Source organism: Salvelinus namaycush, chromosome 27, assembly GCF_016432855.1.
Source record: "Salvelinus namaycush isolate Seneca chromosome 27, SaNama_1.0, whole genome shotgun sequence".
NCBI lineage: Eukaryota > Metazoa > Chordata > Actinopteri > Salmoniformes > Salmonidae > Salvelinus > Salvelinus namaycush.
This window is the reverse complement of record NC_052333.1, coordinates 7,645,589-7,671,945: the sequence shown is the minus strand read 5'-3', so window position 1 is coordinate 7,671,945 and position 26,357 is coordinate 7,645,589. Positions and strand designations below refer to the sequence as shown.

Genomic DNA, 26,357 nt, shown 5'->3' with positions numbered 1-26,357 from the left:
TAGAAAAGAAGAGTTATATCCTCTCACTTGTAGTGCGTTTACATTTAACACCTGGTTGCTGCATGGTTTGGGCCCTGTGGCGAGTTATGCTGATATCTGAAGCGGCCTTAGCTAAATGTTAACTCACCATGTTGGCTCTGCATGGCCTACATGCACCCTGAGCTAGAATTCTTCTATAGAGGACATGGTGGACTGAGGGTGGAAACTAGTGGAGGGAGTAGAGCTCCACTGTGGAACTCATTGTGGCTCTGGTCTGTCTGTTGTGTTGCGCATGCTGGTTATGGCTTTACAGGCCCATGTGTCTCTGCTGTGACAGGCCCCAGGAGGTCAGATCAGAGCCTTAGGGCTATAGAGCTGGGACTACCCAATAACTATATCCAGGTTGGCTGTGTTTCTACACGAATACTTACCGTATATGAGATATGGCTTCCTTCTCCTACGTGTTTATTATATTGAAGTTACAGAGTACATCGCTCTGTCGTCTCTTGTTAAGGATACATGTTAGTCAATAGAGGTAGATTTGTGAAAGTGTAATTTAACCTTCATTAATGTGTCGAACTGAAAAACAAAAAGCTGAAATCTTTTCAGAGTTTCAAGAGGAGATTCAAACCAAACTTAAAGTGTAAACAAACAGAGAGCATCAAGTATTTGACAAATCAGACGATTGTTGCAATAATGTTTTCTGCCTCTGTAAGCAAGGGTGGAAGTGTTAAGATTCTGGGATCGGGTGAACTTTTTTAATGCATGGCTGTATGTATGTGTATCATAGTTATACTGTATGAAAAACAACAACCATGTACTCCTAGCTAAATAAGCATAGTATTGGTTTGGTTTTTTAGAGAAGAACCATGCCTTGTTGAATACTTGAAGTGCAACTTGGGTGTTTCTAAGATGTAAGGAAGTGTATGATAGTTTTCCTGAACCTCTTGCTGTTGACTCTGGAATGTTGAGATAGTGGCCTATGTTGAAAGGCCTGCTGGGAGTTGGAGTTTCCTTGATTCCATCAGGTGACAATGTTAAAGTCATGAATGTAAAATATTTGTCGTTTTGTGACGGGCAGAGGGTCTGCACAGAACTTGCACATACAAAGTTTGAAGAAAAGAAAAGAATAATCTTGCAAAAGAAAAAAAAAGAACTGGATATGTTTTATATATATATATATATATATATATATATATATATATAGCTCTTTTCATGTTAAATGGATGCTTTCACTTTATTTAAATATAACATATATAAATACAGATATATATTTACAGTAACAAATGCAAGAGGTATGTTAGAGTAATCGGAGGACTGGAATGTGTTTGAAACACGTGCGTGTGCGTGTCATCTGGTTTACAATTCACTTTATTTTCTAAGATTGAGTTCACACTGCAATACCAATATTTCATTTGTTAACTTTTCAGACAGAAATGTGTTTTTGAAAAAGTATAATTCAATTAATTAAACTCAAATCAGTTTCCCTCTTTTCTTTTGATAGGAGAATGCTATCATTCATCTCTCATTATTTTAAAGATACTTTTGTAAGGTCATTTTATTTTAGGACAATGGGAGTTGCATATAGTATTTTATGTAATGAATTTATCACTGATATTACTTAAATAATGGGAAAAACAGTAGTTGCAGTCAGTGTAAATACTATTTTAGTTTATTTTGCTGCTATAAAATAGCGTATTATTTGTATTAGCTTTTTTTCTATAAGGACTGTATATACATTGTGTAAATAGGCTTGAGCCTTCATATGTAGAACCATGGAAGAACACTGTATTGAATGCACCTTTAAAAAAAAAAACTCAAGGGCTTCTGTCACTTTATTGTTGTATTGCACTCATATATTACCTTTTGAAAACCAAATATTAGCTATGTAACTATAATAATAAACTGCATCATCTATGAAATACTCTACACGTGTAGTATAAAGTCATATTAACGTTAGAGGGTGGTTTGTTTTTAGGTCAATATGAGGAAAGCCAGCGTACAGTCCGAAGATCTTGGTAGGGCAAAGAAGAGACGAAGGCTATCAGTGCATTAAGCGCCAAACTTTAATGATGACTTATCAGGGTTATAAAATGAATAAAAAACTGGAGAGGGAATAGTTATACCTCCACACTATATCACACATCACATTCCACCTCGGGTCAAACCACAGGTCATCTACGCTGAGCAAACCACAACTTCCTCTTTCAATTAAAGCCACACTCTGTAAGATCATGTTTATGATAAGGTGAAACAGTTGCTGACCTAAGCTACATAAGTCATATACTATTTCTAAACCAAGGGGGTATTTTATTCATTTAAATGACTGGAAATCTACCAGACTGCAATACTATGTCTTACCAGTGGTGGAAAAAGTACCCAATTATCATACTTGAGTAAAAGTAAAGACACCTTCATAGAAAATGACTCAAGTCAAAGTCACCCAGTAAAATCCTACTTGAGTAAAAGTCAAAAAGTATTTTGTTTTAAATGTACTTAAGTATCAAAAGTAAATGTAATTGCTAAAATATTCTTAAGTATCAATAGTAAAAGTATAAATAATTTCAAATTCCTTATATTAAGCAAACCAGTCGGAACAATTTTCTTGTTTTTTTATTTACAGATAGCCAGGGGCATGTCCAACACTCAGACATCATTTACAAATTAAGCATGTGCTTAGTGAGTCCACCAGATCAGAGGCAGTAGGGATGACCAGGGATGTTCTCTATTTAGTGAGTCCACCAGATCAGAGGCAGTAGGGATGACCAGGGATGTTCTCTATTTAGTGAGTCCACCAGATCAGAGGCAGTAGGGATGACCAGGGATGTTCTCTATTTAGTGAGTCCACCAGATCAGAGGCAGTAGGGATTACCAGGGATGTTCTCTGTTTAGTGAGTCAGCCAGATCAGAGGTGTAACAGTATAACTTTACTTCCGTCCCCTCGCCCCGACCCGGGCGCGAACCTCTGCACACATCAACAACAGTCACCCACGAAGCATCGTTACCCATCGCTCCACAAAGGCCGCGGCCCTTGCAGAGCAAGGGGAACCACTACTTCAAGGTCTCAAAGCGAGTGACGTCACCATTTGAAAGGCTATTAGCGCGCACCACCGCTAACTAGCTAGCCATTTCACATCGGTTACAGAGGCAGTAGGGATGACCCGGGATGTAAAGTTAAGTACAGATACCAGCCCGCACCACCGCTAACTAGCTAGCCATTTCACATCGGTTACATTCACCCCCCTTTCGACCTCCTCCTTTTCCGCAGCAACCAGTGATCCGGGTCAACAGCATCAATGTAACCATTTTAACTTTACGTCCGTCCCCTCGCCCCGACCCGGGCGCGAACCAGGGACCCTCTGCACACATCAACAACAGTCACCCACGAAGCATCGTTACCCATCACTCCACAGAGGCCGCGGCCCTTGCAGAGCAAGGGGAACCACTACTTCAAGGTCTCAAAGCGAGTGACGTCACCGTTTGAAAGGCTATTAGCGCGCACCACCGCTAACTAGCTAGCCATTTCACATCGGTTACAGAGGCAGTAGGGATGACCCGGGATGTTCTCTGTTTAGTGAATTCACCAGATCAGAGGCAGCAGGGATGACCAGGGATGTTCTCTGTTTAGTGAGTCGACCAGATCAGAGGCAGTAGGGATGACCAGGGATGTTCTCTGTTTAGTGAGTCCACCAGATCAGAGGCAGTAGGGATGACCAGGGATGTTCTCTGTTTAGTGAGTCGACCAGATCAGAGGCAGCAGGGATGACCAGGGATGTTCTCTGTTTAGTGAGTCCACCAGATCAGAGGCAGTAGAGATGACCAGGGATGTAAAGTTAAGTACAGATACCCGCCACCAAAATACTTAAGTGGTACTTTTAAGTATTTTTTACTTAAGTACCATACACCCACTGTGTCTTGGACATGATCTAAACATAATGCACAAATGAGACCTTGTGCACAAAAAGGGCCATCGTCTGGGAATGTTGACAACAGTCCCTTCCTTATACAATGTTCCCACCTTGTGGTATTCTTCGAGTGTTACATTTCTCACCACTGGATAGTATTCTGCGTTTCATGGATGTTTCTCTCAGCCGCTGGATGGCAGCATTTAACTACGTATTGCAACCAGCAGTACTATACATTTATAGTCGTTTTATTTGTAACATGATTGTAGTTGTAGGCTACAATATAAATCTTAATTGAATCGCAAAACAGTAGAACTAATATGGTTTTAATGAGTTATCTGCGTCTGATTCATATTAGTCCTGAATCTAATTTGAATCTGTGTAGGCTATGAGCCGCCTTTTTACCAGGAAGTTGTATGGAGCCAACAACGGTTGAAATTTGACATTTGCTCCACTGCTCTGGTCTTATCCGGTGAGTGGAGTGGTCGGGTCGGGTCAGCGGCGTACTGTGTGGAGTTTCGTGTGCGCTTTATCGCCAATAAAGTTGGATTTGACGCCTTCATTATTTCACCAACGAAGGTAACGTTACCTGATGGAAAATAGCCGATTGAATAGAGGTTGGTGATGTCTTGTATTTTCTATAAGTGTCATAAAAGAGCTAGCTATATGTCAGGTTTAAACAATCTGACCACTTTTTATTTCAGATGCAAACCTACTTGTCACAACAATGCCATTTAAAGTGTCATCACTTTTCCTCTTTTGTGTTCTGTAGTTTAAATGAGAAGTCAACATGAGTTTATAGATTAGGACAAAGGTCAGTCTACCTGTCGTTAGACTATAAATAGCACCCTATCACTAAGATCCATGAGGCACAGACTTGCGACGTACCTGAGATTTAGAACTAGAATGACCAGTGTGACTACCGGCCAGGAGGACTCAGACTGGGTTCTGCCAGAGCAGACTAGATGTCTGTGGTTCCATCGGGTCGTTTATTTCTGGAAAATCATATTTTAAAACCCATCTTTGGTGTCATGTAGTGTAGTAACAGTGCATATGTCTTTTCAACATCCTCTCTATGTATTCAAGATGCATGTTTTGGTATATTTCTATATTTGTATTCTGTTCACTCTGCCATTATTGTGGAGTTACTGTAACATTGGGATGGATCGCTATTCTGAACTGCACCTTGAATAGTGTTTTTTTCTCCTAAACTGTGGATTTTGAGAGAGAATAACATTACTCCTAGTGTTTTCCATTACACAAGGTTAGGCTACTCACTGGTCCAAAATGTTGGGCAGGGATTTCATAGACCTAATGTAAGCACCACCGCAGCTGCACTGATGATAAGAAACGGATGTGCCTTTTGGGGAGAAAAGCAAACTGCTTGGCCTTTATGAATCACACAATCCTACTTACTCTAGGCGACTTTGTTGTGTCTTGTATTTTTATCTTCTGAATTAAACTTTTTGACTGAATAGGTCATATGTAGTATTAGGAATATAATTATTTACATGTTAAATAAAGACTATGAGCACTGCATGCAGACAAAATGGCAGTTATGACAGGATGATATCTAAACTCTGCCAACAAAGCAAATAAATCTCACTAAGTAATTCATGGTAACTTCTGGAAGTATGTTTTTTTTTTAGAGATAACTGATACTATTCAGACCCCTTGGATTTCTTCACATTTTATTGTTTTACAACGTGAGATTAAAATGTATTTAATTGTAATTTTTCGCCAACAATCTACACAGAATACTCTGTCAAAGTGGAAGAAATATTCTAACATATTTTAAATATGAATACAAATTAAATATGCTAAAATATAATCGTTGCATAAGTATTCAGCTCCCTGAGTCAATACATGTTGGAAACACCTTTGCCATCGATTACAGCTGTGAGTCTTCTTGGGGAGTCTATAAGGGCTTTGCACACCTGGATTTGTGCAATATTTGCCCATTTTTATTATCTTCTAAATTCTCTGTCAAGATGTTGGGGATCATGTCTAGACAGCCATTTTCAAGTTTTGCCATATATTTTAAAGCAGATTTAAGTCAAAACTTGGCCACTCAGGAACATTCACTGTGTTCTTGGTTAGCAGCTCCAGTGTAGATTTGGCCTTCTGTAGTGGATCATTGTTCTGCTGAAAGGTGAATTCCTCTCCCAGTCTCTGGTGTAAAGCAGACTGAACCAGGTTTCCTCTAGGATTTTGCCTATGCTTAGCTTCATCCCATTTCTTTTCATCCTGAAAAACTCCACTGTATTTGCTGATTGTTCAAGCATACCCATACCATGATGCAGCCACCACCATTCTTGGAAATAAGGAGGCAGTTACTCGGTGATGTGTTGTGTTGGATTTGCCACAAACATTAAGGCTTTGCATCTAGGCCAAAAAGTGTATTCCTTTGCTTTGTTCTTTTCCAGTATTACGTTAGTGCCCTGTTGTATACAAGATGCATATTTGTATTCTTCTTTTCAGTCTGTCATTTATGTTATTATTGTGAAGTCACTACAATGTTTTAAAATCACCAATGGCCTCATGGTAACATCCCTGAGCAGTTTCCTTCCTGTCAGGCCCCTCAGTTCAGAAAGACGACTGTATCTTTGTTGTCTGGTTGGTTTAATACATAATCCACAGCATAATTATTAACTTGACCATACTTAAAGAGAGATTCAATGTCTGATTTGTTATTATTACCCATCTACCAATCACTGCCCTTTATGAGGCTTTCGAAAAGCTCCCTGGTCTTTGTAGTTGAATCAGTACTTGACTGAAACCTTACAGATGTTGTATGGGGGACAGAGGATGGGTCCATCATTCAAAAAAATGACAACCCCTAATTATTTCACACAGAGTGAGTCCATGTAACTTATTATGTGATTTCTTTAAGTCAAATTTTACTCCTGAACTAATTTAAGCTTGCCTAAACAAATATTTATGCAACAATGATATTTTAGTTATACGTTTTTGTATACACTACCGTTCAAAAGTTTGGGGTCACTTAGAAATGTCCTTGTTTCTGAAAGAAAAGCACTTTTTTTTTGTCCATTTAAAATAACATAAAATTGATCAGAAATACAGTGTAGACATTTGTTAACGTTGTAAATGACTATTGTACCTGGAAACTGCAGATTTTTAAAAATGGAATATCTACATAGGTGTACAGAGGCCCGTTATCAGCAACCATTACTCCTGTGTTCCAATGGCACGTTGTGTTAGCTAATCCAAGTTTATAATTTTCAAAGGTTACTTGATCATTAGAAAACCCTTTTGCAATTATGTTAGCACAGCTGAAAACGGGTTGTTCTGATTAAAGAAGCAATAAAACTGGCCTTCTTTAGACTAGTTGAGTATCTGGAACATCAGCCTTTCTGGGTTGGATTACAGGCTCAAAATGGCCAGAAATAAAGAGCTTTCTTCTGAAACTCATCAGTCTATTCTTGTTCTGAGAAATGAAGGCTATTCCATGCAAGAAATTGCCAAGAAACTGAAGATCTCATACAATGCTGTGTACTACTCCCTTCACAGAACAGCGCAAACTGGCTCTAACCAGAATAGAAAGAGGAGTGGGAGGCCCCGGTGCACAACTGAGCAAGAGGACAAGTACATTAGTGTCAAGTCCTCAACTGGCAGCTTCATTAAATAGTACCCGCAAAACACCAGTCTCAATGTCAGCAGTGAAGAGGCGACTCTGGGATGCTGGCCTTCTAGGCAGAGTTGCAAAGAAAAAGCCATATCTCAGACTGGCCAATAAAAATGTAATATTAAGATGGAACACAGACAATAAACTTCTCATCTTCAAGTGGACAGAAGAATGCAGACATTGTCATTCTCCACACCACAATCTGAGGCTTCAGAACACAGTCCACGGAGGAATGTGTTACATCGGTTATCAATTCTGAGGAAAAGCTCTTATCTCCGTAGAAATCTTCACTCCCAGACCAGCTCCTTTCTGGAACCTACATCAGTAAAGCCCTAACTCTGCTTGATTCGTTTTTTTTTTTTTACCATCGCCAACAACAGAGGAAAGTATGCAGGCAAAGTACTACGTTATGGAGAAATCCTGTTGTACGTGGTTTATATGAGGTTCAAATCGTACCTTTCTGCTTTACAGTTGACAAAAAAATTAAACAAAGTCAAAACCTGACGATTCACTTAGATAAGTTATGGTAACTACTGATACTTGATTTCCTCCCCTGGGTTTGGGATTCATGTTAAACACGTTAATGATCGGTTTCTGGTTAGCTGCCTGAGTGATCAGGCCCCAACATCTGGTGGGATGACAATGGGTTTTTCATGATTACCAGGCCGGCATGCAGGATCTTAGTTTATAGGGTCTATATGCTGACTTCTATCAGGCCTTAGTGACTTATAGAATGACTAACCTAACTGACTAATGTCTATGTCTGTCGTTCCCTAGAGCTGAGGCCATGTTTCAGAGGATTCTACTGAGATGGACCTTTCCTCTAGGTGGTTCTGATCTAGACGGGTCCTGTGGAAGTGAAGAAAGTGGTAGAGGAGGAGAAGCAGGAGACCTATCATTCTGACTGTAATCTGGATGAATGGACTGTAGACTAACACCATTGTCTTACGTCAGACAGTACGACTCAGTCCACATTTGTCTGAACTAACGTCGTACAGGAGGAGCTTTGCGTAAGAGTGACGCCACCTGTTGGACTCAGAAAAGAAGACGATGACAGTGTTTGTGTGTCGGTGGTGTCCGGCTGGCTCTGCTGTCGTCTAGGTACTAATGGCAGATGTTCCCTCTGGACTTCTGGAGGCTTGTGTGGTGGTTGGAGCAGTCAGCAGTACACTCAGGGAACTCTATCAGGTAGGTACTGCTCACTCAAACCGTGTTCTTCCAACTTTTCCCAAACAACTGCCATTTTGACCACTAACGCAACAAGTTAGAGAACATGTTTCTATGGTATGAAATCTTCCCCTACTTCTCTGCTTGTCAAATCTGCGATCGGATTCCAAATCGTGCATATGTTTTCGTAACCCATCGCCTGCTCTCTTTCCAGCTTTCGTAAATCATGTCAGAAATGTGCAGATTCACTACACTGTTGGTTTTGCAACACATTGATTTTCGTGGCTTAGGCTTCCACCACATCATATCAATCATATGACACATAGTCATACGCATCACATGTAGGCCTGTATATGTTTCCCCTTCCTGCCAGTCACACCAGCAGGGTAAAATCAAAGAGCTCCCCCTGTTGGAGACGGAGGTACTGCAGGTGCACGCCCCACCCTTTGTGACCAAGGAGAGTGTAAGTAGCGAGACCAAAGGTCAGGGTCACGCCCCGGCCTTCACCAGGATCCAGAGGAGGCGCTCCTTCATCAAGAAGAAGAGGGGGAGGCCTGGTACGGCTAACGGAGAGGCAGCCAAGGGTAGCGATGGAGGGGGCGGCACCACAGAGGACATCAGTGTCCCCAAGGACCTGGACCTCATCGCCCTGCCTCAGCTCTGCTTCCCAGGTGACACAGCGTGATGATTTCGGCTAGCCACACACAGTCTACACCATAGCACTACATATTAATGATCAAAGGAGTATGTTCATAACTCCAGATTTGTCATCTTCATCACCAAAGGTGAATGTGTCGTGTCGTGCGATTAAGCAATAATGCACGAGTGGGTGTGGTATATGGCCAATATACCACGGCTAAGGGTTGTTATTAAGCACGACGCAACGCGGAGTGCCTGGACACAGCCTTTAACTGTGGTATATTGGACATATATCACAAACCCCAGAGGTGCTTTATTGCTATTATAAACTGGTTACCAACGTAATTAGAGCAGTACAAAATAAATGTTTTGTTACACCCGTGGTATACGGTCTGATATACCACGGCTGTCGGCCAATCAACATTCAGGGCTTGAACCACCCAGTTTGTAATTCCTCTTATATGAGGTCTTGTGTCTGCTTTCTTCCATTGGCCAGGGGGTCTTCAGATAGCCAGTGAGCAGAGAGAAGACTCGTACCATTACCTGGTGTTTACTGATGTCTTCGGGAACAGGACACATGCTGTAGTGGTGCAGTACTACAGGCCTATACAGGTGAGACGGCTCACCGGCTGAGCTTTATCCATGCCCACTGGAATGCTTTACCTTCTTCAGTAAAGAGGGGTTTATCATTTGAAGATAAACCCCTCTTTAGACAGAGATTTATTGTGAACATTGGCCTTTTTAGGTCCATGTTTTTTTTTTTATACATTTGTAGACTTTTACATTTGCTGCTATGGGAATGTAGAAGGACACATGGAATATAAATACAGTCTACAGCCACACAAAACAGTCATTTCAATTACTGTCCACATCAGGTCACTGTGTAAAACATTGCTCTCTGATTGGTTGTTTGCTTGGGTCCCAGTTCTCTCAGGATGGTGGGCACCAAAATGGCTACCGGTTGTCCTCCAAGTCGTCCCGTCTCTACACGGCGTACGGCATCTGTGTCATCTCTAAATACCCTTACTACAACGCTCTCAGGGACTGCCTGTCATGGTGAGAACAATTCACCATCCTCTCACCATCCTCTTTTAAGTAAATACCAAACGAGAATACAAAACAGTAGACTACATGTTATCACAGCCAGATGTGGGCCGTTATTATAAAGGGATCAGTTCAGCTCATCTTGGACACCTATTGACCTGTATGTTTTGGCTGGATGGTGTCCATCTAACGGGTGTGTGCTCAGTCTCTTGTCCCAGCTCAAGCCCAGCTGGATGGGGGACTTTGAGGAGAGGGTGAAGGAGTTTTCAGCCAAGCTGGCGCTGGTGCCCATTCCTCCACCTGGGCAACTGCATGTGGTGAGCCATTTGTCTCCCTCTATGATTTACTGCCATTATTTAACAGTAGAGATCATGTTAAGGATGAACTGTAAAACCAATCATGGGCATTTTGCCAATCTCTCTGCACCACCCAGTCTAGTGTATGTTTATGTAGTGTATTGTTAAGTGACTAACATTAAAATAGTGTAATGTAACTATCTGTGTTCCTCTGCCTGTCCTCTCCCAGGTCTTTAGTCTGAGGCCTCTCCAGATTGGGCTTCCCTCCCGGGAGGATAAGGACCGGCCAGCTGTTGACCTCGACCTCCATCTGCCTTTCCTGTGCTTTAGACCCCGACAGCTCCTTCAAGTGAGGACAGACAGACGGATTATACTGCCACAAAACTGCCTAACCTACTACATTATATTTTCTTTCAATGCAATTAGAGAGACTAAAAGACTGTGGGAATGTGATAATGTGCAAATGTACAGTATGTTTCTGTTTGGAATGGTAAAAGACATGTCTATATCAATCAGACCTGGGTTCAAATATGATTTAGGATATTTCAAGTACTTTCAAAGTAATTTGGAAGTAATTATTTAGAATTTTATTTTAAAAAACACGGGTAGTTGAATATTGGAATATATTTGGAAATACTCAAATACACAGTATTTATACAAATGCTTAAATAATCCCGGGAATTTGAACCAGGTTTGTTTGGTATTTAATTTTTTTAAATTTGGAAATAACTATTTGAAAATACTTTCAAATAGTAGGCCTATAAATTGGAAATTATTAGAAAATGCTTTCAATAGAAGTAGTTGATTCGGGACACATTATTAGAAAATACTTAAATACACCGAAAATAAGTATTTATAATAAGTATTTAAATAACAAAATAATAAAATACATATGTATTTGAAGCCAGGACCGATATCAACGTGACCTCCTGTCTGCCTGAATCTCATCAGATCATTACCAGCCTTCTGACAGAGCAGAGGGTAGTACTGTTCTCCTGTGACTGGGCCCGGCTCACCCTGCTGGCAGAGAGCCTGATGCTCTTCATCCACCCCCTGGTGTGGCAGCACCCCTTCGTCCCCGTCCTCTCAAGCCAGATGCTGGACTTCCTCATGGCGCCCACCGCCTACCTCATGGGCTGTCATCTGCACCACTATGAAGAGGTGGCCGCGGTAAGGATGGATATTACTAGCGTACATGGCCATGCTAGAATAGAATACTGTAGCATGATCAGGTAGTGACCGTTATAGTGATAGTGACCCCTTCCTGGGGCGGAAGATAGCCTAGTGGTTAAAGAAGTGGTTGCCGGTTTGAATCCCAGAGTCAGCCGGGCAACCGGAGGGTTTCTGTGATCATCCTGGGTACCATCGCCTGCCTATGTGCCCTTGAACGGGGCACTTTTCCATCTGATTGCTCCAGGGGTGCTGCATTGCTGCTGACCCGTTGCTTCCAGCCCCACTGGGTTTGTGTGCGTTTCGGGGGGGTTGGGTTGTGCATAAAGACACATTTCTGTTTTAATGGACAATGAACTTCTCTTCTCATTGGCTGTTACCTGAACCCCTACAAGAGGTATCCACGATAAGAATAGCACCAGCACTGTCTGGCAATGTTCCTCACATCACTGATTTATTTATCATTTAATAAACTGATTTATCATGATTTATCATTTATCAGCATTTTCTACTTACTTTTACATAGTATAACGGATCATGTCCTAACTGACATACAGGACAGAAGTTAACAGAAAGTCCAGTTCATTTGAGCCGACCTTCCTGACTTGACCCTAGTCTGTTGTTCTCCTCCATTACAGTGTGTTCTCTAAGAGAGACAGCGTGTTGTGTTTTACTTTCCCCTGTCCTCACAGGAAACAGATGATCTGATTCTGGTTAATATTGATGATGGCACCGTGTCGTCTTCCTCGTCCGACGGGGTTGACCTGCCGGACGTCCCGCTGGCGGCCAGAGAGTGTTTTCTAACACGGTAGGACAGGAAAGGATCTGGGACATGTTCATTAGGGCACGCCGTAGCAAAATGTTTTGCAACGGAAAATGGAAATTAACATTTCTTATTGGACAAGTTCAGGCTGTCCCTCCCTGTTTCATTCTCTTTTCTTACGTTTGGTGCCTAATGAATATGACCTAGACGACAAGACACTCGATTGCTACGTTTACACACACAGCTCAATTCTGGTCTTTTGACCAATCAGATCAGGTTATTTTCCAATAATTGGGTTAAAGATCAGAATTGGGCTGCCAGTGTAAATGCAGCCAGTTAGTTTGCTGTCCTATGTGATCATATTGCTACTGTCCGTCTGCTCTGTAAACAACATGGATTGTTATAAATAGGGGAAGGGGTTTTTATGCAAATATGAGTTCCACATGTTTTCTGAATATTTTTACACGTGTGTGCGCGTGTGCAGGGCGGAGGGTCTCCAGATGCACTATGACCTGGAGGTGTGTCACCTGGGGTCCAGTACAGACGTCAACGACCAGAGGGCCCAGAGGAGGCAGTGGCAGAGGAAACTCAACACACACATCCAGAACATCACTCTGGAACTCATCGTCAACATCTTCAGGTCAGCATCAAACCAATCTCTTGTGGACAGACTACGTAAACATAAATGGTTACTGAGCATCTGACCAAATGATGCTATATTTGAGTTCTGGGCTAACCCGAAATTAACATCAAATCATATGACAGCTAGCTATACTGTGTTTTAGTTTACTGTCGTTCACTATGACAAAACATGTACATGAGTATTATAATATCACATATTTGTTACAATATTATCATCTAATTTATATTTATTTATGTTACTATGATAGTTGAGACTCAAACTGAGCATACAGTATCTAGTTCAGTGGTTCTTAACCTGGGTTCGATCGAACCCCAGGGGTTCGGCGGAGGTCAAGACACACATCCGACTCATATGATTCGTGATGACACGCCCCGCTTGGCCATCATTGGCTGCAGGTGATCACGCTACATCGCTTGACCTATCTGTGCTGCAGGGAATTTGGTGCGCTCAGTAGTCGACTTGTGACTGTCGTGATGGTACGTCTTGTGATTTCTTTCTTAATATTTTAATCCCTTCATACTTACTATGTCGAGCAAAAAAAGAAAGTGATCGGACGAATATGTACAATATGGATTCACATGTATAACGGAACGTGATGGGAGTCAGCGTCCTAACTGCATGATTTGCAATGCCAAGTTGAGCAATTCTAGTCTAGCATCGGCAAAACTAAGAGAACACTTCCTTAAGCTGCATGGAGATGGAAAATACAAGAACACAACGCTCGCTGAATTCAAGGTGAAGAGAGCCAGATTCGATGAAAAGGCTACTCTGCCTGTTCTCGGCTTTGTACCCATCAACAAACCGATCCTCACAGCATCGTACGAAGTTGCTTACCTGATCGCAAAGCAGGGCAAACCACACACCATTGGTGAAACACTCATAAAACCAGCTGTGTTGAAGATGGCGAATATCATGCTGGGAAAAGAGGCTGAAGTTAAGTTATCCCAAATTCCTCTTTCAAATGACACCATCAGCGACAGAATAGAGGACATGAGCAAAGACATCTTGGCTCAAGTAGTTGCAGATCTGATTTCAAGCCCGGCAAAATTCAGCCTTCAACCCGACGAGACCACACACGTTTCCAATCTAAGCCAGGTTGCTGTATTCGTGCGCTATGTGAAAGACGACGTGATAAAGGAAGATTTTTTATTTTGTAAGCCTCTTACAACAACAACTAAGGCAGCCGATGTGAAGAAACTTGTGGATGACTTCTTCAAAGACAACAATCTTTCGTGGGATATGGTTTCTGCAGTTCGTTCGGACGGAGCTCCAGTCATGCTGGGAAGAAAGTCTGGTTTTGGTGCGCTATTGAAAGCCGATGCACCACACATCATTGTTACGCATTGTATTCTGCACAGGCATGCGTTGGCAACAAAAACCTTGCCTCCAAAACTGACAGAAGTATTAAAAATTGTAGTGGAATGCGTGAACTATGTGCGAACTAGTGCTCTGAGGCACCGCATCTTCAGTGAGCTGTGTAAAGAAATGGGAATTCGAGGTACTTCTGTACCATTCTAACGTTCGGTGGTTATCCCGGGGATAGGTGCTGAATCGTGGTTTTGCCGTGCGTGTGGAATTAGCCCGGTTTTTGCAAGAGCACCAACATTGTCATGCAGATTGCTTCAAAAATTCTGAGTTCATTCTCATTTTAGCGTACATGGCTGATATCTTCGCAGCTCTCAATCATCTCAATCAAAAGATGCAGGGCGGTGGAGTCAACATCATCGAAGCGGAGGAAAACCTGAAGGCTTTTCAAAAAAAGCTACCGTTATGGAAACGACGAACAGAGAACGATAACTTCGCAAACTTTCCCCTGCTGGACGACTGTGTAAGTAAGATCGAAGATGTATCTGGAATCGGAGACATTTCTGTACCCGCGGAACTGAAGCAAGCAATTGCCACGCACTTAGATGAGCTTGCAAAGTCTCTCGACGGATACTTCCCTACAAGAGAGTCATATCCAGCATGGGTGAGACAGCCGTTCACGTTTAGTGTTGAGACAACAGATGTCAATGATGAATACCTCGATGAAATCATTGAAATTCAGCAGAGCCAGGTTCAACAGCAACTCTTCAGAACAACAACGCTTTCAACGTTTTGGTGTCAACAAGTGGTAACGTACCCTGTTATTGCTAAGAAAGCTCTGGAGATTTTCATACCGTTTGTTACAACATATCTTTGCGAGCAATCCTTTTCGAGGATGCTGGACATAAAAACGAAGAAAAGGAACAGACTTTGTTGCGAAAATGACATGAGAGTGGCACTTGCCAAGGTGAAGCCGCGCATTTCTGAACTGGTCTCTGAAAGGCAACAGCAGAAGTCACACTGATTTGCAGTAAATATTCATTATTATGTTTTTGTTTTTGTGTGAAAATCATGTTTTGATGATTTTGTTCTTTGAACACACGGTGTTGATGTTGATGCACGGTTCATTTTGTGCACCAGTAAAATATATACCTATGTTTTGAATTTGAAAAAATCATATTTTATTTTTCCAATTAAGAAGGGTTCGGTGAATGCGCATATGAAACTGGTGGGGTTCAGTACCTCCAACAAGGTTAAGAACCACTGATCTAGTTAATACATATTGGGTTGGACCAAAGATGCCTATTTCTCATATAAGCAAGGCTTGGTGATTTATCAAATGGATATTGATTTATTTAGAAACGTGAACAACGCTGTTAGTTATCCTATTAAATTGAGAAAAAAAAAATGTGTTCTATTTTCTATTATTGTCTATATTATTATCACTGCACAGTTGGGAAAGAGCTCTCGGTAAGAATTCCACTGTACTGATTGACACCTGTTCTATCCTGTGCACACGGTGAATAAACTTTGAAGTGTGAATCAAAATCCTGCTTTATGACAACCAATACAACTTCAATTTCCTGTTCAATATCAAGACAGGCAAGCTTAATCCAATACTATTACTCTCAACCTCACCCCCCCACCGACCACCACCACTGCACCCCCACAGAGAAGTCCACGACCACCTCAACTTTGAGCACAGAGTCTTCAACAGTGAAGAGTTCTTCAGGTCTAGAGAACCAGCAGACCAGCCATTTTTCAAGAAGGTACAACTAGAGTCTGTTCAGGAACACGCACATCTGTTTCAACCTACAATATTTAGGACATATTTAACTTTTTCATACTTTTTTTTTCTGTCCAGCATGTGATCCAATTGATCGTGAACGTAGTGTCTTCTTTGCAGGTGTTGGACACACACATCTTCCACTCGTTCCTACGGGATCGTCTGAACAGGAAGATGGACGCGTTCACACGCATGGAGCTGAGCACTCGGACAGAAGCTTACAGGTGAGAAAGAAAGATAAGAGTTTAACATAAATATTTACCTTTTAAACTAGTAAAGCTTATTTTGACCTTTATTGCAAATGCAATGGGTTTCAGTAGGATTTTAATTTGGTTTCAAATCGTTGATTCAACTAATCAACTCATCAGCAATCCTTTTATTAGAATCAGGTGTGTTAGTGCTGCGGCAAAAAAGAAAAGTGCACCCGTTTGGGTACTCAGGACCAGGATTGGAAACACTGCTGTACCTTCATAAACACATCTTAAGTTGGTCCCTTCCTGGTATAAGCACAGCCTTTCCTCTGATGTCTATCCTAACTCCAAGGTGAACTTTCCCCTTGGTACAGATCTAGGATTGGCTTCCCATCCCCCAATCCTAACCTTAACCATTAGTGGGGGAAATTTTAAACTGACCTAAGATCAGCAACTAGGGGAAACTTCTCCCTACACCTCTGTCCTCTTCCCCAGGCTGAAGTCCATGACAGAGTCTCCGCGGCGGCCCACCATGCAGGAGCTGGCCCGTAAATACACCAGCCCAGAGAGCCGGCTCAGTAAGAGGCTGGGGGCCAGCCTGCCCAACCTGGGGGAGGGTGTGGGCTCCCTGGTGGGACCCCTCATGCAGAACTCCCTCAAGAAGATGCAGGTGGACAGTGGTAGGTGGACAGCGGTAGTTTGTAGGTTCAGGTGGACAACGGTAGGTTGTAGGTTCAGGTGGACAACGGTAGGTTCAGGTGGACAGCGGTAGTTTGTAGGTTCAGGTGGACAGCGGTAGTTTGTAGGTTCAGGTGGACAACGGTAGGTTCAGGTGGACAGCGGTAGTTTGTAGGTTCAGGTGGACAGCGGTAGGTTGTAGGTTCAGGTGGACAGCGGTAGGTTGTAGGTTCAGGTGGACAGCGGTAGGTTCAGGTGGACAACGGTAGGTTCAGGTGGACAACGGTAGGTTGTAGGTTCAGGTGGACAGCGGTAGTTTGTAGGTTCAGGTGGACAGCGGTAGTTTGTAGGTTCAGGTGGACAGCGGTAGTTTGTAGGTTCAGGTGGACAGCGGTAGTTTGTAGGTTCAGGTGGACAACGGTAGGTTGTAGGTTCAGGTGGACAGCGGTAGTTTGTAGGTTCAGGTGGACAGCGGTAGGTTGTAGGTTCAGGTGGACAGCGGTAGGTTGTAGGTTCAGGTGGACAGCGGTAGGTTGTAGGTTCAGGTGGACAGCGGTAGGTTGTAGGTTCTGTTGGACAGCGGTAGTTTGTAGGTTCTGTTGGACAACGGTAGTTTGTAGGTTCAGGTGGACAGCGGTAGGTTGTAGGTTCAGGTGGACAACGGTAGGTTGTAGGTTCAGGTGGACAGCGGTAGGTTCAGGTGGACAACGGTAGGTTCAGGTGGACAACGGTAGGTTGTAGGTTCAGGTGGACAGCGGTAGGTTGTAGGTTCAGGTGGACAGCGGTAGGTTGTAGGTTCAGGTGGACAGCGATAGTTTGTAGGTTCAGGTGGACAGCGGTAGTTTGTAGGTTCAGGTGGACAGCGGTAGGTTGTAGGTTCAGGTGGACAGCGGTAGGTTGTAGGTTCAGGTGGACAGCGGTAGTTTGTAGGTTCAGGTGGACAGCGGTAGTTTGTAGGTTCTGTTGGACAGCGGTAGTTTGTAGGTTCTGTTGGACAACGGTAGTTTGTAGGCTCAGGTGGACAGCGGTAGGTTGTAGGTTCAGGTGGACAACGATAGGTTCAGGTGGACAGCGGTAGGTTCAGGTGGACAACGGTAGTTTGTAGGTTCAGGTGGACAGCGGTAGTTTGTAGGTTCAGGTGGACAGCGGTAGTTTGTAGGTTCAGGTGGACAGCGGTAGGTTGTAGGTTCAGGTGGACAGCGGTAGGTTGTAGGTTCAGGTGGACAGCGGTAGGTTGTAGGTTCAGGTGGACAGCGGTAGGTTGTAGGTTCAGGTGGACAGCGGTAGTTTGTAGGTTCAGGTGGACAGCGGTAGTTTGTAGGTTCAGGTGGACAGCAGTAGTTTGTAGGTTCAGGTGGACAGCGGTAGTTTGTAGGTTCAGGTGGACAGCGGTAGTTTGTAGGTTCAGGTGGACAGCGGTAGGTTGTAGGTTCAGGTGGACAGCGGTAGGTTGTAGGTTCAGGTGGACAGCGGTAGGTTGTAGGTTCAGGTGGACAGCGGTAGGTTCAGGTGGACAACGGTAGGTTCAGGTGGACAACGGTAGGTTGTAGGTTCAGGTGGACAGCGGTAGTTTGTAGGTTCAGGTGGACAGCGGTAGGTTGTAGGTTCAGGTGGACAGCGGTAGGTTGTAGGTTCAGGTGGACAGCGGTAGTTTGTAGGTTCAGGTGGAAAACGGTAGTTTGTAGGTTCAGGTGGAAAACTAGGTTCAGGTGGACAGCGGTAGGTTCAGGTGGACAACGGTAGTTTGTAGGTTCAGGTGGACAGCGGTAGGTTGTAGGTTCAGGTGGACAACGGTAGGTTCAGGTGGACAGCGATAGTTTGTAGGTTCAGGTGGACAGCGGTAGGTTGTAGGTTCAGGTGGACAACGGTAGGTTCAGGTGGAAAACGGTAGTTTGTAGGTTCAGGTGGACAGCGGTAGTTTGTAGGGTCAGGTGGAAAACGGTAGTTTGTAGGGTCAGGTGGACAGCGGTAGTTTGTAGGTTCAGGTGGACAGCGGTAGTTTGTAGGTTCAGGTGGACAGCGGTAGTTTGTAGGTTCAGGTGGACAGCGGTAGTTTGTAGGTTCAGGTGGACAGCGGTAGTTTGTAGGTTCAGGTGGACAGCGGTAGTTTGTAGGTTCAGGTGGACAGCGGTAGGTTGTAGGTTCAGGTGGACAGCGGTAGTTTGTAGGTTCAGGTGGACAGCAGTAGTTTGTAGGTTCAGGTGTGCGGTACTTGTCGACGCTAATAGTTATCTTTTTTGTGATTTCTGAACATTGAGTGGTTTTAGTATGAGTGTTTAGTGGTTGAGGTGAAGACCTGCACACACGGGGTATTCCCCAGAACCTAAGTTGAAAAACCCTGTTGTAGTTGACCACTACTATTGAGTTTGCCACCTTATAAGAACCAACCAAGGACGATTGGCCAACTGCTTTAAGGTTTCCTCTTTAAAAAAAATGATGTTCTCAGTTCTTGAAACCTTTGTGATCAAACCCTAATAGGTTTGAAGTCTCCCCAGAAGCCAGTGAGATGCTTCAAGCTTCCTGAGTTCCCTCCACCGCTGGCCTACCACTACGTCCAGAATTACTACCAGGAGATGATCACCCTCCTGGACAAGGCCATCAGCGGGGTGGCCTTCGAGGACTCCTCTCTCCTGGCCTGCTATCACTACCTCCGGGGCTTCGTGAACACCGTGGCCGGTAAACGCCTGGACGCTCTGGAAGACTTTCAGACCCTTTACAAGACGGACACGGACATCTTCCCTGGCGAGCTCGTGAACGCGCTGGTGGACTCTCTACAGGATGGGGAACGGGCACAAGCTAACCGCCGAACCGAGATCAAACGCCTGATTAGTCGAGTGAAGAAGGACCACGAGAGGGAGCGGGCGTGCCATGACAACGAAGCTGTCAAGCGGTTCCAGCTGCCGAAAAAGCACATGCAGTTGGAGGACTTTGTGAGGCACGTGCAGGAGTCTGGGATTGTCAAGGACCAGGGGACCATTCACCGGCTGTTTGAGGCTCTCACTGTGGGTAAGGAAGTCACACAGACTTAAAGATGAGAAATGATAAAGGAGAGAGGGTTGTCTCTTTCTTGGTGGAGGGTGTCTTCACCAAGGTACGTGTTTTAGTGTCAGTCTTGATTTTTACGGTAACCCCTTGTTGTGTGGGACTCATCATGAACATACTCCAGTTGATAATTCTTAGACTCTACTCCGTAATCACCCCAGTCCCTGTGATTAATGTGTTAATACCTTATTACATGTAGTGAATGGCCATGCTAATTCATCTGTCAATTGAATCTGCTTAATTTCCCTCAATCTTACCAGTGGTGTAAAGTCATTATTTTGGACAACCATTTGTTATTTTGGACAACTTTTACTTAGCTACATTCCTAAAGACAATTATGTACTTTTTACTCTATTCATTTTCCCTGACACCCAAAAGTACTCATTACATTTTGAATGCTTAGCAGGACAGGAAAAATGTCCAATTCGCACACTTATCAAGAGAACATCCCTGGTCATCCCTACTGCCTCTGATCTGACAGACTCATAAACACATGCTTATTTTGTAAATGATGTTGGAGTGTGCCCCTGGCTATCCGTCAGTTAAAAAAACAAGAAAACATTGTGCCGTCTGATTTGCATAATATAAGGAATTTTAAATGATTTATACTTTTACTTTTGATACCTAAGTATATGTAAAACCAAATACTTTTAGACTTTTACTCAAGTAGTATTTTACTGGGTGACTTTCATTTTTACTTGAGTCGTTTTCTATGAAGGTATCTCTACTTTTACTTAAGCATGACAGTTGGATACTTTTTCCACCGCTGAATCTCACCCCCCCCACCCTATCAGAATGTTGTTAGTGCGGCTTGGGTTGTCAAGGCGGTGACTCTGCGGTGAAGGATTCTTTCCTGTCAGTATATCACCTTGATTCCAATCTGGAGGGTAAGCATAGTATGATGCCCTGCCTGGCTGCAGAGTGTGCTGTGCCCATCGCCAACCCTGCTGTGTGTGTGTGTTGTGTGTGTGCTGCTTTGGCCTTTGTTTTTCTGCTTAATAAGTTATCCCCCTCAGGTCTTAAATCTGATTACTTTTAAGATTAGTGTTTGGTTCCCAACCTGTGTGCAGCTTCAAACACACCCTCACATACGGTAGCATGCCTTCAGTGCTGAAGTCTGGTTAATCGTTTCCTTCACTTCCTCACTTGAAGTCTTGGGTTTTGAATGTCAAAATAGAATTCAGCCTATTTGTTCTATTGGCTGTGTTACAAATAGGACTGTGACTCGGCTGTATCGTACAATGGTCCATTGAACTGTGAGTTGCCTTGTGTTTTGTACCTCTTCATATAGGAGTTATACTGTGCACGTGGAGTGTGTGTTTAGTAGGAGTCATACTGTGCACGTGGAGTGTGCGTTTAGTAGGAGTCATACTGTGCACGTGGAGTGTGTGTTTAGTAGGAGTCATACTGTGCACGTGGAGTGTGTGTTTAGTAGGAGTCATACTGTGCACGTGGAGTGTGTGTTTAGTAGGAGTCATACTGTGCACGTGGAGTGTGTGTTTAGTAGGAGTTATACTGTGCACGTGGAGTGTGTGTTTAGTAGGAGTCATACTGTGCACGTGGAGTGTGTGTTTAGTAGGAGTCATACTGTGCACGTGGAGTGTGCGTTTAGTAGGAGTCATACTGTGCACGTGGAGTGTGTGTTTAGTAGGAGTCATACTGTGCACGTGGAGTGTGTGTTTAGTAGGAGTCATACTGTGCACGTGGAGTGTGTGTTTAGTAGGAGTTATACTGTGCACGTGGAGTGTGTGTTTAGTAGGAGTTATACTGTGCACGTGGAGTGTGTGTTTAGTAGGAGTCATACTGTGCACGTGGAGTGTGTGTTTAGTAGGAGTCATACTGTGCACGTGGAGTGTGCGTTTAGTAGGAGTCATACTGTGCACGTGGAGTGTGTGTTTAGTAGGAGTTATACTGTGCACGTGGAGTGTGTGTTTAGTAGGAGTCATACTGTGCACGTGGAGTGTGCGTTTAGTAGGAGTCATACTGTGCACGTGGAGTGTGTGTTTAGTAGGAGTTATACTGTGCACGTGGAGTGTGCGTTTAGTAGGAGTCATACTGTGCACGTGGAGTGTGTGTTTAGTAGGAGTTATACTGTGCACGTGGAGTGTGCGTTTAGTAGGAGTCATACTGTGCACGTGGAGTGTGCGTTTAGTAGGAGTCATACTGTGCACGTGGAGTGTGTATTTAGCCCCAGTGAACCCACGCACCATGGACTTGCTCCACCAGCCAACCAAAACAAGGCTGTGTATTATTGTTCCTGTGACTCCTTCCCCAACCCTGCTAGCTTCTCTGTTCCACGCGGGCGCACCTATTGCCTTTTGTTTTGAATGGAAATCCTAGAATCCCGCCAGAGGCAACCTTATGAAATCATTGTGAAGTACAGTAAGTTTAAACTGCCCCTCTATTGGTTGCAAAATTGCTGAAATATAGAAAGAACTGGCAGTTTCAGGAATTGTTGAAGCCTAACTCCAGACTGCCCCCTGCAGGCCAGCAAAAACAGGTGGATCCAGAGCTCTTTCGCGTGTTCTACACCTTCTGGAAGGAGACGGAGGCCGAGGCTCAGGAAGTGGCCCTGCCGGCCTCAGTCCTGGAGCACCTGGAGGCTAACGAGTGTGTCTTCAAGCTGTCCTCTTCGGTCAAGACCAGCCACGGCGTGGGCAAGATCGCCATGACCCAGAGACGGCTGTTCCTGCTGACCGTAGGACGACCCGGGTACGTGGAGGTCACCAAGTTCAGAGACATTGAGGTGAGTTACGACCTTCCGCATCTACGTTCCTACTAGACTTTCTGTGATATACCATATATCATTCATGATACTAGACTTTCTGTGATATACCATATATCATTCATGATACTAGACTTTCTGTGATATACCATATATCATTCATGATACTAGACTTTCTGTGATATACCATATATCATTCATGATACTAGACTTTCTGTGATATACCATATATCATTCATGATACTAGACTTTCTGTGATATACCATATATCATTCATGATACTACACTTTCTGTGATATACCATATCTCATTCATGATACTACACTTTCTGTGATATACCATTCATGATACTAGACTTTTTTGATAGAGATTACAATGTAAATACATTAAGCTATAAAATAGACAAAGTAATGTTTGATGTGCTTATAGATGGGTAATCTATGCTTTATTAAACAGCTAATGTAAATGACGGGATCTAGTCCCTAACACAGTGTATGTCATGTACCGTTATAATAACTATTAATGTTATGCTTGCTTATAGCTAGTGTTACAATGCACTGTGGGTGCATCATGAGACACTATAGATACACTCACACAGCATTATGTGCCATTATACAAAGTGTTACCAAGTATTCTATTAGAAATATGAATAAGTCAAAGTTGGTGTTAGGTGAACAAAATAAGCCTGGTCCCAGATCAGTGGTCTTTACAACCGTAGCAGTTGGCTTTACAGCACAAAGTTGTTGAGATGCAGGGCTCTCTTGAAAAGGAGACCTTGGTCTCAATGGGACTCCCTGCTAAAATAAAAGGTAGTGAATAAGCAGTTGGCTGTTGTACCTCAGGAGGTGAAGATCTCCTCGGCTCCCTTCCTGCTGCTGAGGATCCCCTCTCTGAAGATCAAGACCACCCTGAGGAAGGAGACGTTTGAGGTCAACCTGAAGTCAGAGGTTGACCTCTGGCACCTCATGGTTAAGGAGATGTGGGCCGGACGAAAGATGGCCGACGACCACAAGGTAGGATGTCAAAATGTGACTTTAAACTTTCTGTTAATCCCTGTCTCTGGGTGTGTCCCAATAATATCATATTTTTCCCACAAATCTAAGCATTGGATTGGTGGAGACATGGGCTAGTGGGAGTTTCTACAATTTTTATTCTACCAGTCATTTCCTTTCAAATGAGTGAATAGAAGTGAACATATTAACACTTTGGGAGGAAGGAGAGATAATTGGGACAAGTCTCTCCACCTCTCTCTCTCTCTCCATATCTCTCTCTCTCTCAATTCAATTCAATTCAATTGACTTTATTGACATGGCAAGTTCATTATTACTTACATTGTCAAAGTATACATATCGAAAAATCTAAATCAAATATATATGTATATATATACAAAATATATATATATTTATATATAAATAAATGGTGGGACCAACAGCAATAATAACAGTAGTAGTGGACATGGGATTACCATTAACAACAACTACAACAACAATATTAATCAGAACATTAATCTCTCTCTCTCTCTCTCTCTCTCTCTCTCTCTCTCTCTACCTCTACCTCTACCTCTACCTCTACCTCTACCTCTACCTCTCTCTCTCTCTCTCTCTCTCTCTCTCTCTCTCTACCTCTACCTCTACCTCTACCTCTACCTCTACCTCTACCTCTACCTCTCTCTCTCTCTCTCTCTCTCTCTCTCTCTCTACCTCTACCTCTACCTCTACCTCTACCTCTACCTCTACCTCTCTCTCTCTCTCTCTCTCTCTACCTCTCTCTCTCTCTCTCTCTACCTCTCTCTCTCTCTCTCTCTACCTCTCTCTCTCTCTCTCTCTCTACCTCTCTCTCTCTCTCTCTCTCTACCTCTCTCTCTCTCAATTCAATTCAATTCAATTCAAGGGGCTTTATTGGCATGGGAAACATGTGTTAACATTGCCAAAGCAAGTGAGGTAGATATTATACAAAAGTGAAATAAACAATACAAATTAACAGTAAACATTACACATACAGAAGTTTCAAAACAATAAAGACATTACAAATGTTATATATATACAGTGTTGTAACAATGTACAAATGGTTAAAGCACACAAGTTAAAATAAATAAGCATAAATATGGGTTGTATTTACAATGGTGTTTGTTCTTCACTGGTTGCCCTTTTCTTGTGGCAACAGGTCACAAATCTTGCTGCTGTGATGGCACACTGTGGAATTTCACCCAGTAGATATGGGAGTTTATCAAAATTGGATTTGTTTTCAAATTCTTTGTGGATCTGTGTAATCTGAGGGAAATATGTCTCTCTAATATGGTCATACATTGGGCAGGAGGTTAGGAAGTGCAGCTCAGTTTCCACCTCATTTTGTGGGCAGTGTGCACATAGCCTGTCTTCTCTTGAGAGCCATGTCTGCCTACGGCGGCCTTTCTCAATAGCAAGGCTATGCTCACTGAGTCTGTACATAGTCAAAGCTTTCCTTAAGTTTGGGTCAGTCACAGTGGTCAGGTATTCTGCCACTGTGTACTCTCTGTTTAGGGCCAAATAGCATTCTAGTTTGCTCTGTTTTTTTGTTAATTCTTTCCAATGTGTCAAGTAATTATCTTTTTGTTTTCTCATGATTTGGTTGGGTCTAATTGTGCTGTTGTCCTGGGGCTCTGTGGGGTGTGTTTGTGTTTGTGAACAGAGCCCTAGGACCAGCTTGCTTAGGGGACTCTTCTCCAGGTTCATCTCTCTGTAGGTGATGGCTTTGTTATGGAAGGTTTGGGAATCGCTTCCTTTTAGGTGGTTGTAGAATTTAACGGCTCTTTTCTGGATTTTGATAATTAGTGGGTATCGGCCTAATTCTGCTCTGCATGCATTATTTGGTGTTCTACGTTGTACACGGAGGATATTTTTGCAGAATTCTGCATGCAGAGTCTCAATTTGGTGTTTGTCCCATTTTGTGAAATCTTGGTTGGTGAGCGGACCCCAGACCTCACAACCATAAAGGGCAATGGGCTCTATGACTGATTCAAGTATTTTTAGCCAGATCCTAATTGGTATGTTGAAATTTATGTTCCTTTTGATGGCATAGAAGGCCCTTCTTGCCTTGTCTCTCAGATCGTTCACAGCTTTGTGGAAGTTACCTGTGGTGCTGATGTTTAGGCCGAGGTATGTATAGTTTTTTGTGTGCTCTAGGGCAACGGTGTCTAGATGGAATTTGTGGTCCTGGTGACTGGACCTTTTTTGGAACACCATTATTTTGGTCTTACTGAGATTTACTGTCAGGGCCCAGGTCTGACAGAATCTGTGCAGAAGATCTAGGTGCTGCTGTAGGCCCTCCTTGGTTGGTGACAGAAGCACCAGATCATCAGCAAACAGTAGACATTTGACTTCGGATTCTAGTAGGGTGAGA

General features: G+C 43.2%; 1 protein-coding gene across 2 annotated transcripts in view; it reads left to right on the top strand.

The window, feature by feature from the left end:
* Nucleotides 1–4,348: 4,348 nt before the first annotated feature.
* Nucleotides 4,349–26,357, top strand: part of LOC120022149 (DENN domain-containing protein 3-like) — a 71,748-nt gene continuing 49,739 nt past the window's right edge. The window contains exons 1-16 of one of the 2 annotated variants that reach the window (XM_038966008.1): nt 4,349–4,463; nt 8,308–8,718; nt 9,071–9,368; nt 9,833–9,948; nt 10,262–10,392; nt 10,586–10,697; nt 10,906–11,025; nt 11,628–11,846; nt 12,539–12,654; nt 13,094–13,249; nt 16,230–16,326; nt 16,464–16,567; nt 17,030–17,214; nt 19,691–20,218; nt 22,741–23,000; nt 23,822–23,992. In XM_038966008.1, the coding sequence (XP_038821936.1) occupies nt 8,638–8,718; nt 9,071–9,368; nt 9,833–9,948; nt 10,262–10,392; nt 10,586–10,697; nt 10,906–11,025; nt 11,628–11,846; nt 12,539–12,654; nt 13,094–13,249; nt 16,230–16,326; nt 16,464–16,567; nt 17,030–17,214; nt 19,691–20,218; nt 22,741–23,000; nt 23,822–23,992 (2,694 nt within the window). In that variant the 5' untranslated portion in view covers nt 4,349–4,463; nt 8,308–8,637. Of the gene's footprint in view, nt 4,502–8,307; nt 8,719–9,070; nt 9,369–9,832; nt 9,949–10,261; nt 10,393–10,585; nt 10,698–10,905; nt 11,026–11,627; nt 11,847–12,538; nt 12,655–13,093; nt 13,250–16,229; nt 16,327–16,463; nt 16,568–17,029; nt 17,215–19,690; nt 20,219–22,740; nt 23,001–23,821; nt 23,993–26,357 lie in introns of both variants that reach the window. The other variant, XM_038966007.1, reaches the window with a different exon arrangement.